The following is a 14,632-nucleotide window of genomic DNA, read 5'->3' on the forward strand; positions in this document are numbered from 1 at the left end:
CTCTCATCTGACAATTAAGAAAGCGAACTGAGAAGTGAATAAACCTCAGACATCGTCATTAATGTTTCTGATGACAAAACATAAAGCAAGCAACTCAAAATCAAGTTGCTCGTACTTGTCACAAGAAACTAGAGGTAAAAAAAGCTTCATAATATGTGCAGCTTGGGTGTAGGTTATTAACACTAAAACTGTGGTATCAGCAAATGATATAGCCACCAAATGTAAGGTTCTGAATTCTTCAGTAAATCAACAGCATCTGCTGTCTTTTCAGTCTATTTTTATCTGTTTGATCTTCTATAAATTTCTCCCTTTGTTCTTAAGATAGAATAGTAAATCAGGAAACTTTTGAAGATGTTTTCCTGCAGTTATAAAGCTGAAATGCCTTCAAGAAGTTGCCGTAAAAAGATGTGGTTCAGATCTAGAATGTCTGTTGGAGTACTTCTTGCCCTCACTGTTGAAATATCAAATGCTGGATAATGTCTCCGGTAGACCCCTCAACACTGAGATCCAACCTGCCGTTCAGCTTGAGAGTTAACAAATTCTACAGCGAATATGAAACATAACTGGTGAGAATAGCAACCTAAAACTATGCAATAAATAAATACTCATAGGATTGTGAACTAGCATATAGCCTTTCCTCTCCCCCTTGGCAGATTTCCTGAGGCATATGATTTGAAGTACTCTGAAACTGTATATAGCTCCAAGTGTGACAGATTAGATAGATGCAATTTTTTTTCTATACCTCACAACATTGTAGTTGGCTGTTTTCCCTTTATCTCTATCCATTGCCTGCTGCAGCCACCACCCTCTCACACAGGGCCTGTGCCTTCCTTCGGAGTCTCACAACATCCAGAAATATGATGGGTGAGGAGTGACCTGCTTTTCCATTCTGTGGCTTTTGCTTGTGCCTGATCAGAGGAAGCACTAAGCCCTTTCAGCTGCATCTCTCTAGCTACAGCTTCACAAGAAAATTCAAAAAACTTCGAGTTATGCTGTGCTGAGCAATAAGCCACCTACATTTCCCATCTGAAATGAGATCAACTCCCCTCTGACATGTGGCATTATCCATCAGAGTTCACCACAGTAGTCAGAATTACTCCATACTATTACAAATTAGCAACACAAATGGTTAGGAAGTCAGAAAAAAAATAGGGAAAAACCTAAAATTGACAGAGTGCAAACACAGTACATCTTGTAGTTTTATTTTAATGCATTTATAAAATGAAGAATTCCCCCTGGTTTCTGGTATGATATGCTGTCCTATGGGATTGCCTCTTTCTCTGATCAGACAGTCTGAGTTTACAAGCATAAGGATGCTAATAATAAACAAGAAAAGTAAATGTTTGCACTTACAGTATCATATTGGGCTCTGAAGTGTAGCTTTAAAAAAAAGCACACAAAAAAAAGGGTAAACCTTTCCTAGTCATGTGCTGCATTGTTTTAAATGTTGATTGACTGGCAGATCATGTAGGGACTGTGAAGACCCATTGCCAGTGTCATGGGGACTTGATATTTCTCCTCGCTACCAACGAGAGAGCTTACCCTCCACCTCTGAGCTCTGCCAGCCCCTCAGTGGAGTGTAGTTTTAATCACAAAATTTTCATTTTCATTAAATCTTTGATTTAAAAAAAAAACCAAACTCAAAACAAACAAAAAAAACCCCAAAACCCACTGTTTCTTACCAAAACGTTCAGATTAATTTTGAATTTAGTAAGATTGTCCTTCTCAGTTGTCAAGTGAGAGCAGACTCTGGGAAGAGCTTAATATTGACAAAGAATGTGTGAATAAAACAGAAGCTGAAAATAGCCAGACTGCTAAAGCAGAAATTTCGTGCACAGTCTGGAAAACCCCACCATCATTAGGGGTTCTTAAGGAAAGAGCATAATGTTGGTTGGTGGTTGTCATATACTGGAATTGTCATCAACAACACTGCATGGATATTACCACTATTACCAGTTCCTGAAGGTATGGGAAGATTGTGCTCTCTATGTGAAGATTGTCATATGCAACCATGCAGCTACATCAACGTGTTGTATATGAACACACTTAATATTCTCTCCTTCTGTATTTTTTTCTGCAATTCAGAACTGGAGCTACAACACAGCAGTACCCCTGCAGAGAAACGTCTTATATTCTAGTAGCAGTTACGGGGTTCACTGAGACTTGTACAGGACTTTCAGAAATTAAAGAAATTACAGGTACAAACACAAACACACAATCGGATGCTTTCCAGGAAACCTGACAACAGTGGATAATTTTTCAGCTTTTTTCTTCTCTACTTAATAAAATCTTATACTGTACTAATTTAGTTCTTGAATGCTTAATACTTATCTTTCTTCAGGCTTGAGATGTATAAAATGAATCCTGGAAGAAAAGAAGGAAGAGTATAGCGAGGAGCTGTTATGGCAAACTACCACTAGGGAAATAAAAAGATGTTTTTCTCTTATGCTATTGTCACTTACATATTGCCTGCTCTTTTTGATGGGTTAATGGTGTTCTGCTCCTTCAGCCTCAGGGTCATCATTAATGCATGTTGTCCTCATACCACCCTCTCAAAATTACCAAACCCTTTCTCAACCTTCCAGTAAGCAAAGTTTCTGCAGGCAAAGCCCACTCCCAGTGGAACTGAGATATCTTCTAGAATAAGGAGTGCTGTGTATCAGGAAGGCTGTTCACAGGGTTGGATGCGGTTTTATGGCACAGTGACTACCTCTTGTTTGCTTTGGCAAGAAAGACATGGGCAGAGGTCATCTTCGTGTAAAGGATTCTCTTGCTACCTGAATCTTCTGACTTGCTCAAATTCAGAGTGGATGTGGGGGTCACAGAGGTTTCTTTCAGCCGTTGCTCTGGAAGCTGCAGAGAACAATTTCTTTTTTCCTTTCTAGCCACTGTGCTCCTCAGAGACAGGTGGAGCTTCCAGAGGCATTTCCTCACCTGGGCTAGACAGATCTTTCCACTAGAAGATAATCTCAGACAGAAGAATGATATCTGAAGACTCTGTGAACCCCTGAAAGATAACTTTTTCCTAACTGTAATTCCCAGAAAATACAGTTTATTCAAAGCACCTTCCTCACCTCCTTGGTCTGCATAGCAGCCTTGAAGAAACACTGATTTGCACTTTCTTGTTGCTGAATTAGTGCAGGGCAGTCTGAATGCACACCTCCATCGCAGCTGGCTGGGAACTGCAGCACATAAAACTGCCTGCCCTTCCTGTGCACTGCTCCTGGGGATGCCTGAGAAAGGCCTGAAGGGGAAAGGGTGGGCACTTTGCAGGGGTCTGATTTATAGCAAAAGAGCTTTCTTGCACAGGATACCATATATATAATCACACTGCTAAGGAACTGGTTTCTCATTCCTTCCGATGGCTGTTACTTGCTTTAGCATGTATCTGGATACACCTTTCCAAGTCCTAGAAATCAAAGTGCAAGGCAGTCTAGAGCAAATTTGAAGGGAGCAGTAGAGATAAAGAAGAAGAAATCCCTCTGTGACCTGTCCTTTTTCTCCAGCACCCTGCTCACCCTCAGGCTGAGGATGACTTGCTTCTGGTAAAGAAAGTCAAGCCCATGGTCTGAAGCCCCTGCAACAGCACCCAGCTCCAGAAGCAGCAGCTAGGATGGGAGCACAGCAGTTTTCACTACGCATATGGTCACCATATGCCAACAACAGATCTCCTGAATTGAAAGCCTGGAACAGGAGAGGCCACTTGGTGGATTTCACTTCTCCATACAAATCACTAGGTTGGTAGTTTCAGAATATGGGAAGTAGATATCAAAATTATTAAAATTCTAGGTCATCAGACACAGTTTGATTCAAAGGCACAAGTGGCTGATGAACAGTATTTTTCTTAAAATAACCGCAATTACCTTTTCCTATTGAAAAATTTGATAAAATAGATTGACTTAAAGGTCTTTGGCCTTCTTTCAGTTTGTAACAAGGATTTACCTGCATCTCTCCAACATCAGGTGCCATTGCCAGCTAAAAGAATAGTGCCTGGAATTGTTGCAATCCTTCAAAGCCCAGGTAGCGACTGCACTTACGTGTTAATCTGGCTAAGAAAGGAGACTGACTTCACCCTCAGTTACCCTTTATTCTCTTCTTCCACTTCTTTAGCTCATATGTGATTGCCTCCCAGTTAAGTACAAGGGAAACATGAGAGTGCAATGAAGGGATTTCTTTAGCTTTGAAGGGTTTCAGAGCAGCATAGCCACACACATGAAAATGTACTACAGAAAAAGGATAATGAATAGACATAAAATGACAGTTATTTCTACAATGCATACCCTGCCAGTAATTGTGACAGGTTTATTGCCAAGTTTGAGCCCAAGAAGTCAAGCAATTTGGAATGAGTATTTTTCCTTCATTACAAAATGGCAAACATCTAGCCCAATAAGGAGATCCTGTTTCACTTGGACTGAGGTTATGAAGGTTCTTGGAGCTACCTCCCTGTTAATAGGTAGAATCAGGGACATCACAAGCTGATTTACTGAAATTATCTCCATCCATCCCCCAGGGAACTTTCCATGTTGTGCCATCTTTCCTGCACTTGCAGGAAGGCTAGAGAAGAACGCACAGACACAGAAGTGCTAATGCAGTTCAATGGAAGAGCTGAGATTAAATCAGTCGCTGGGCTGGAAGAGTGCAGACCAAAGGCAGGTACATTTCCAACCCTCCCAGCCTCTACAGTCAGCAGGTACACAGGCTTACAGCTCTTACACGTGTAAGAGCTCCTGGAGCTATGCCTATTTTTCTTAGATGCAGTGAAAGAAGGGAACAAGGGAGTATTTGACAGCTGAGAGGCAGGCAGGTGTATACCAGCGGGGGTGAGGGGAGCAGCTGCTAGTGCATGTCACTGGGGACACCATTTACTTACAGTACAGCACCCCTGCTCACCTCCTGCCCGCACACAGAGAGCCATCATCAAGCTCATGTCTTTCCCTGCCTTCACTGCTGGAACCTCTTTCTTCCCTCGGGCCTCTCAGAAATGCACTGAAAACACAGCAGCTGAAGAAATCTCCTTTGCCACAGGTCTGCCCTTCTTTTTCTTACATCCTTTCACCAGCTCCTCTTTTCACCACACTTGCCCTTGTCCTTTAGGCTCAGAGCTCTGCCTTCATCCTACACGTCCATTCACATTTTGTCCACCCTTCCCCACCTTCACTATGCCGATGGTGGGAGCTGACTATTAATCCTGCCCTCACACATTTGTCTTCGTGTTGTCCCCTCCACACAAGCATCTTCTGTTACCATAATCCTCTGCTCTTGTTCAAATCTCTCCCCAGAATTGACACTTGCCTAAATAGTTTAAACATAAATTGAGAGATAGACAAGTAGTCTTGATTCATATTTATTTAACAAGATCAAACGAAAAACAGTTGGTGGTTTGCAAAAGCACAAAGTGCCTTTGACACCCCCATCCTACAGTTCGCTCTTTGTACTTCTGAAAGCTACAGTACATACACACAGTATGAGTTTAGCTAGGTTACAGCCCTTCCATATCTTTCCTCTGTTGCTTGTCTTAGATTGTCAACAACTCAAATAAGGGCCTTTCCCACAGAGGGGAGACAGCACATCGTGGATATTGTTTACAGAAATTAAAACAAGAGGCAATTAAAACAAGGGCAGACTGTACCTGTGGGTCATTTTTAGTACATGTGGTAGTAGTACCTCTACCTGTTTTGCAATTTGGGTGATCAAGGATCAAGCAAGGGCTCTGTTACTTGGTGCTGATAATTGTACTTTACACTCAACTTATACTGGTGCTCTGTTTGCCTACAAATTCACTGCTCTACCAGAATCTAACTCATCTTTCTGTGAAGCGCTTTCATTACCCGCAGTCTGATAAGCACTAAAGAACAAAATTCAACTTCGTATTACTGTTATTTATGCTACGATTCCTTCTGTCACAGCTACTTTATCGAGATTTGCAACCACCATACAGTGGAGATGTGCTCTACGGATGCCCCCACCCACCTATCACAAGCACAAACAAGCCGTTCAGTGCTCTGAGTCACAGCGTCAGCCCACTGCTCTTTCGGGCTGATGTCATTGCATCTGCGCTTCCGCAGCTATCTGAGCAGTCTGCCTCTCTCTGATGATGACAGCTAATGGAGGGAGAACCTGGAATTTCCAGATCTTGAAGAGGAGGGAAGGATGGCCTTATTACTTTGTATGTGCTCTCCACCAGTGCCCCTAATCCAGAACAGAGCTGCTCAAGGCTAAGATTTATTATTTTATTAAAACAAGCACAGGCAGATGATATTTAGTGGTACTGGTACTAATTCTGCTAATTGCTAATATAGTAGCATTGCTAATCCCTAATCTTGTTTCTGAGTGGGGAAGAGTTGACCCAAGACCCCATTCGTCTTCCTTGCTCCTGTGATTAGAGCCTATCAAATACTAAATGCCAAAGCTTATGACCATTTGAAATGCCTTAATGCCCTAATTTGGTCAGTTTAAGGACTCTGGAATAAGAGGTCAACACTATCGGTGAAAGCAAAGCATGCATAGTTAGAAGCTTTCCAGAAACCCTTAACCCTGAAATCTGCTCTTAGCTTGTGAACTTCATGTGGATCTAACCTGGGACCCCTCTCTTGCCAATAACATGAAATACATTTAGAGATGAATGTAATTTGGAAAACATCATTTGTGGGAGATACATGAGAGTTGATCCTTACCCTTGATACTCAACTATCAGCTTGACCCAATATCTGCTAGTACTCTCCTCACCAGCATTAGTAGGTACTGGATCATGCCTTATAACAGTGTCTTTTAGCTTTGGGGATTTATCTTAATTAATAAATCACTGAATGATGCTATGTTGAATGGATAGTGGCCAGCACCACCACTTTTCACCTGCGCTCCTACTTGCAGTTTAAGGAAAACATTCTGGGTCAGTCTTTGTTCGAAATGTCTATTCCCACTTTATCACATGCTCCACCAACTCCCCTTATTAATCACAGACATCTCTAAAAAAGAACTGTTCAGGTTTTTTTGGGGGGGTTTAAATGTGAGAAGTCCTATAAGTAAAATAGTAGTTCCTATGCTAAATAAACACGATTTTATTATTTTCATGGGTTTGCAATGCTTATCATAAACACTTTGATGCATGTAAATATGTTCCTTAACCACAAAAGCATTCAAGTTTTTAGATATACAAACTATGTAAACTAAAAGAAAATACTACAATTTGCTTTTTGCTATGTGGCAAATGCTCTAAGCAGTAGTATAGTCCTTTTCCTCTTGTAAAAGTAACAAACACAACACATGATCAAAATCTCTGAAGAGGACCTGCTGAATTATCCATGACACATAATTCCGTTCATAAATATCATCTTGAATACACATTGGGTTTTTTTGCTTTTTCTACTTTAATTGAAAGGTTGCTCCAGAATCTCATTACTTATATTTAATATTAATTATCAAACAATTATTAAATAATAGTAATTAATAATATTTAATATTAATTATCTAAATTTCTAGACAACATTTATTCATGGCCAATTCAGTCTTACTTCAGCATTTGCTTTCAGTTTGAACGCCTATTGCTTCCTTGAGTGTCTCTCCTTATTGTCCTGGGGACCACTACCACATCTCCTCCCTGGCTTTGTTTTGGTAAGGCTTGGTGAGCCAAATTCTTGCACAGCCCCGGTTTGTTTTGGTGGGTTTTTTTGGTTGGGTCTTTTTGTTTGTTTGTTTGGGTTGGTTTGTTTGTGGGTGGTTGGGTTTTTTTGTTTTGTTTTGTTTTTTGTTTGTTTGTTTTTGGGGGGTTTTTGTGTCTGTATCAGAAATACCTTGGAATAACCTGAAATCACATTTGCTTTTTTGGGCTTCCCCCCCCACCATTGAACTACTAATATAAACAGGTTGTCCTCTTTCTTGGTTGGTAGATTGTTGGAGAAAACAACAGGACAAATATGTTTATTCTTTAGCCAAGAGTTTGATTTGTTTTCCTCTATGAATTTCAACACATTTCCATGTTCTGTTGCACACTCTCTGTACTGACAACCATTCCCGGCTGTGTGTCAGCAGAAATTCCATAGCCATCCTCTTATTCATACAGCCCAAGCCATTACTGAAGAAGCTAATGAGCAAACAAATTTTTAAGAACTTCAGTAGGAAGTTCTAGCTCCAGCATTTTGCAATACTAACCTATTTTGAATGTTAGCCCCTTTTCTATTTATCTGTATGTCCCTAATCACTTTCTCTGCTTTTCCCTTCTTAAAGACTTGCATACTCCCATGGCACCTGGCTTTCTGCCCACATCCTCTCTACCCTACCATTCTCTAGCCCTCCATCCTGGCTCATTAAATTTTTTGTTACCTCTGCATTTGCCTTTCTTTTGTCTCTGGTCTCATGCCTGGACAAAAGACACACACAATCTCTTTCCTTGCCCTTCATATTGCTGTATCCCTGTCCATATATATTTTTTTATTTTCCTGCTCTTCCAACTATATATAACTTCCTTCTGTCATTTTTCTGTCATTTGCACTTCTCCTGCTTACATTTTGTTGTTCCCACATCCTCCCTACCCTGACCACACTCCTTCACTCTAATATTCCTCTTTGGTCTTCCAACAGACCCAACCCTTGACAGCAGCTACGGTCAATCTTTGGCCTGGGCTGTGAGATGAGGTCCTGCTGGCACCAGGCTCACAGAGCAGTCCAGCTGCCTTTGGGAGGATGGACCCTCCCCATGCAAGAAGGCGCAGCTGAAGCCACCAGTCAGCTGCTTCCCACAGAGACCAGAGTGAACCAAGGGGACACCAGGACAGCCCATACCATTTCCCTCCTGGCTCCCAATCCTTTCTCATACATCTGAGGAACTACCCTGTCACTCCCTGAGCTGTGTCATGACTTTGGTGCACAGCTTACAGGGTCAGGAGGGTTAGTTCCCCCACTCTACCGTGGCTTCTGCCATACAGCTCCCATTATCGACTCCCCTCCATTTCTATGCCTCATTACATCTTCTGCCTCTCCAGTTTCTCAGATCTCCTTTACTTATCATCCAACTCTCGCATATGCAGTGGAGGCACAGCTGCTTTATTCAAAGGTACCTGCACTTCAAGTTCACTGGAAACAACTGCATATTGAGGACAATTCAACAGGGACAGCAATCCTGCCATACGTTAAAGCTACAGGTGGAAGCATTCATCTCACTGAATCCCAGCCTACCTTTTGCAACACTGGAACTATGAAAATAGCAGCTCTTTTTGATTAAAACAGAAGTTTTCAAAGGTGAGGACTAGAGCTCAGGTTCAGTTCAGCAGCCCAGGGAAACCCCCTTTACACCGTGTGGCAAGAGAACAAGAGCAGTCAGGCCAGACCCCTCAGCTGGCAAGAGCAATGTACCTTTCCACACCTTTGTGGAAAAAGTGTTTCAAAGTGATGATTAAGCAAGGTAAGCATAACTAAGATTTCACACTTACCCGTGCGGTGAAGTCCACAGCAGCACCCCGATTTAACAGCAATGTAGCTACGTTGATATTTCCATAGTGAGCAGCTATGTGGAGGGGAGTGAACCCACTCTGGAAAAAGAAAACAAAACCAATAGATACTTAGTTTTTTATATCTCATTGGTACTCCAAAATTTGTATCACTTCACTGACAAAAGCTAGTAATAGGAGTCTGCTGCAAGTCACCATTCCAATTCTGTACTAGTTTTCACCCACTGACGTTTATTTATAGAGTCTCAGAGAGTCTAAATAAAATCATATTGCTATGCAGGAGAGAAAAAATTAACATAATTATTCTAGAAGACCAGAAGTAGGATAAAACTTTCAGTTATTCCAGAAAAACAACAGCAAAACATTTGACTATTAAAGCAATGATCTGTCTTTTATAAGAAATTAATTTCTAACTAGAAATACCTAGTTGTTGTTGGTATTATGCCAGTCTTGCAAGTTAAATCTCTTAGAGATTCTTTGCAGAAGTTCAGATACAAGTCATTTAATGGTACTTGCTAACTGTTTTTTATAAATTCAAAGTAGATGCAAATGAAAACAACATCAAAGACAATTTTAAATTATTAATCTGAATTTTTTTTTTTTCCAAGGGTTAGTACCATAAAGATCAATCTCCCACTGTGGGCAATCACACTGGGTTATGTTCAGACACCACAAGTTACCACCCTAATTAGAAGATGCCTTACTGATAAAATTACTTCAGCAACTTATTTTCATATTTAAGTAGTTTTATTTCCTTTTAAAATAATGCTAAAACATGCAGCAATTCCATCAGTCCTGCAAAGTATGAAACCTTATGGGAACTAGATGCATTTCTAAATTGTTAGCAAGCCATGCTAGCTGCCACTGCCTTGCTTTGGGAATATTGCAGCTATAAAACCACTCTCAGATCATTCTATTTGCTGACACCATCAAGGTAAGTGTCATGCAGAAGCCTAAAATCAGACCTGGATGCACAACATGACAGGGTTGTCTGCAGCTCTTAACACATCTGATAAACATATGCTCCATGAGAATCCCTGAAAAGTCCATCTTACATAATATGGCTGGTTTATGATGGCAGTTAGTTCCCAAGAATGCTTACTCTTACTTTTAAACCCTAGTTTCAGCTGCAGAAAGCCCTGGTATCTAAACTACAGTCTTCTCTAGCACATGCTACTTCATTTCATCTAAAGCACATATCTATCCTATAAAAGGCGATGCAAAAAGGAGGAGGAAAAAATGATGCAGCAGCACTAAGTCATGGAGGAGTGATGATGCATATATATGTTTATATATACCTCTGTTGTTCTATTCACCATCATCTAGGTTAACACATTTGGAAGCAAAGAGGGGGAAAAAATGAACGGTTAGTTCACCACTGGTGATATGGATGCAAAAAGCTTCATGATTGCTACATGGCATGGCAGCTCAGATGACAGCACAATCAGCACACAAAGGAAGCTCGACTGAATGGAAGCTGAATGATCAAGTATTTTGAATGTTAATTGTTACATGTTTACCAAAGTTCTTAAAGTAGCAATCGCACAAACAACTAATCAAATGACTTAATTGTACAACACCTATAGCATACCACTGAAAGAGTGGCTTTCATTTCCAAGAGAGTAATTCTAATAATATTTTGCTTATTATTTTCCATTTGCAAAGTTTCTACAGGCGAAATTAACCCTGATTTACACAAAAAGGGAATGGGGGAGAAAGAGGCAAAGGAACCAAATGAAACGTTATTCTTAATCACACGCTATAGGAGAACATTATGTGTAACTGCAGCAAAATACTTCACACTAAGGGAGATCTTCACTGGATGTAATACATGTGGTCAGCACTTAATAGCATCAAACCTTTTTTCTTTTTACAACTGACCTTTGACTCCACATCAGCATTGTGGTCATTCTGCAGGAGCAGAGCCGCTGCCTTCGTATCATCCTTGCGAGCAGCGATGTGAAGGGCAGGAAGACGGACTTTTCCCTTCGTATCATTTTCAAGCAGCAGTGAAACCACCTGGTCATGACCTTGCTGCAAAGCTACTGCCAAAGGCGTGAAACCATCCTGCAACATACAATGGGGACTCTCAACACATGTTCCAAGTTTTCCAGGGGGTGGAAAGGGGAAGGGAAGAGATCTCAGCATTAGTAACAGCGCTGGCTCAAATTCAGAAGTAAAGCATAACATGGTGCCAATTAAAAGTACCCTGCAATGACACTGACACTGGAGTAAAGTGTTGGTGAACTAGGTCCCAAATGTTCAAAACACCTTTCTGGTACTCCAGACTTAAAACATAAAATTATAAGACACAAGCAAACAAAAATAACTGAGACTTGAGAAAAAAAGTGTTAAATTACTCATGAATTAACAGTGACAGAAATAAGTATGTATATAATAAAGTGTATAATTATATTAAAAGGTATAAAAATTTGAAATATTAAAATTACAATTGTTAATAATACCTCCATAGAAAATTATAATTCATTCCCCCCAGAGCTACAGGTTATAATCTATGTTTTTGAAGAAAAAAAAAAAATCTCAACACTTCAGCCCTATCCTCTGATATATTTTATATGTGGATTTAAAATTTAATTATATTTGAATAGGAATACCACATACTAGGAATACCTAGTAAAATATACCAATTATTTTACTACAAATTCCATTTATGAAAATTTTTAAGATGTGATGGACAATCCTCTTACAAACAGAAATTATTTCTTTTCAGACTAGCAAATAGCCAACCAAAGTAGTGCAGAATAAGAAATGTGAAAAATAGAAGATTTTTGTTTAACAGGTTTTAGAGTGGATTCCTCAAGCACATGAAAAGTAGAGTCTGAGATGGTTTTATAATTTTATTTTTATGGGTTCTTAGAAAACTGAAGAATGAAAGAGTTGACATTTAGATTCTGCTCCTTCCCAAACATTTAAGTGGTATTCCAATCCAGGAACACATTCAGCTTTGCCCAGGATAATACCCATAAACCACAAGTGCAAATTACTCTACATGGGATATTTATTTATTATATTTGACCCTCGATCAATACATCCAAACCTTATATTACCAAACTTCATTACAGTTTCGTAGATAAACACGTTCTTTCACTTTTCAACTACTTCTGTCATGGTGAAACTGTGTAAGCGTGAAATAAAAGTGCAGCAATGACACAGGAGAATGTAAATCCTCACACTATGTCAAAAGTCTAGAGTTCAAGTGTTAACTTTTTAACTTTTGGAACTAAAAGTAATGTTTTCAAAAAGGAATTTCTCTCTCTGGCTTGCCAAACAAAGAGCGCCTCACTTTAGGAGGAGAAACAAGAGGAGTTCTGAAAAAGAGCATTTTTTCAAAATTTTGGAGGGAAAAAGAAAAAGAAAAAAAAAATCACTGAAATTCCTTGGGTCCTAACGAGCTATTTTTTTTTCCCCACGATTTTGTTTTTAATTTATTTAACCACAGCCTTCTCCTTTGGCTCCGGCTCACCATCCTCCAGCAGCAGGGCAGGGCTCTGGGCTGTGGTCCCGGGCCGTGAGCAGCTCCTGGGGCGAAATAACCACGCAGCCTGCAACTGTGGGCAGCCACAGGGTGTGAAAAATGCCGTGTAGCTTCGAAGGGTAAAAACCTCCATAAACATCCCCACAAGAGGGCTCTGGCAATATAGCTACGCTGTACCTGCAGAAATGGAGGCTCCTGCCTGGAGAAACCTTGAGTGCGACCGCTCGCACCTTAGTGACCCGGAGGTGTTCGCTTCCTGGTCTATTTATGCAGCCGATGGCAGTGGCACAGCCAGCCACTTCACAAAGAAAAGTGGTTTAGCTATCTACAACATCTTTTCTCATCAGGCCTTCTCTTCTGCTAAAAATGCTGGTAACAATAATGTAAAAAAATTCCTAGGAAGACATTTTCTCCTTTCCTTAGGGAAAAGGGAGTGGACAAATGGGAGAGAGCACTTCAGTTCAACTCCAGAACAGCTGCCATCGCCTATACCCCCAGTTTCCTAACTCTGATGGGAGCTGCCCATCTTTTCAGTGTGTGCAGAGATCACGGCCAAGCAAACTGTGACCAAGAATATTAGCACCGACAAGAATGCATTTCCACCACATGCCCTCTGAAGGTGCCTACCCACAAAAAGCAACTGCAAGCAAGTATTGTGAGGCCAGTACTGTAATTAGCAACTGCACTTTAAAACAAAAGGCAAAGCCCACTCCAGAAAAAAACAACCCCCCCAAAAAAAACTAAAAACAATTTAAAGTAAACAGTTGGTTCTATTTTTTTATTTAGATTAAAATACCTTTGTTAAAGAGTTTTATTTTTAATGAATATTTAGCTAAGTGGCAATCGTTTAATAACAAAGGCTTTTGCAGTTACAAAGATAAAGATAAATCAGATTTATATGAAAACTTGGACCAAGAGAAAATAAAAAAGCACCCATAAGCAACTATCACAAACAAGTAAGGCAATAAAGGCAACATTATTTTGTAGTCTGGTATCTTCAAAGGAATTCTCTATGGATAAAATTAGATTGCAACATATCATCAAGCTGAGTTGGAGAAAAGCTCAACCTAAACTGACATACAATGCTCAGGGGAAAAACAATACCAAAGAAAAAGAACCAAGTACCCATGCACAATTTTAAAAATTTCTATTTTCAGAAAATCATACAGTGGCAAGAATATTTTCAAAAGTTTGAATCTATTGTATATCTCTGGGGGTCCCATGACTTCTTTGTTTCCAAGTTTTTACAAAGAAATAGAAATTAGTGTTCTGAAAGCTACAATTTTTCAATTAATTTTCCAGATTTAAAATATTTCATTATGGTATTTCTTGGCTTTCATATCTTTAAACATTTCCAGAAAGCAGTTTCTGATGCACACCTCTAGTTATAACTAATTTTAGTGATTTTGAAAACATAATTTTGATCCATTAGTGATTCATTTTTTACAGTGCTGACTTCAGAGCAGAAGAAAAATATTCCATACATACATCACTATACAGTGATACGATAAGGTATAGTGATGCAATAAACTAATTTTGCATTTCATATTTTGCAAAAAGTAGGACTTTTTCAAATAAGCATTATTTCCTTCATGGAATCAGTTCAGATAGAGCAATCAGAATTTAATAAATATTACAGAGATCACATACTGAAATACTTTTTTTTTTGGTAGCAAAATCTGGGAATTAAGACA

The 14,632-nt window shown here is 39.7% G+C and overlaps 1 protein-coding gene across 1 annotated transcript in view; it reads right to left on the bottom strand.

Annotated features, from left to right (window-relative positions):
- Nucleotides 1-14,632, bottom strand: part of ANK3 (ankyrin 3) — a 213,935-nt gene that overhangs the window by 131,185 nt on the left and 68,118 nt on the right. Inside the window, exons 6-7 of the mRNA XM_075505280.1 lie at nucleotides 11,324-11,509; nucleotides 9,425-9,523 (exon numbers count right to left, since the gene is read on the bottom strand). Of these exons, the coding sequence (XP_075361395.1) occupies nucleotides 9,425-9,523; nucleotides 11,324-11,509 (285 nt within the window). The remainder of the gene's footprint in view (nucleotides 1-9,424; nucleotides 9,524-11,323; nucleotides 11,510-14,632) is intronic.

The sequence above is a fragment of the Mycteria americana genome, chromosome 6, assembly GCF_035582795.1.
Source record: "Mycteria americana isolate JAX WOST 10 ecotype Jacksonville Zoo and Gardens chromosome 6, USCA_MyAme_1.0, whole genome shotgun sequence".
Classification (NCBI taxonomy): Eukaryota; Metazoa; Chordata; class Aves; order Ciconiiformes; family Ciconiidae; genus Mycteria; species Mycteria americana.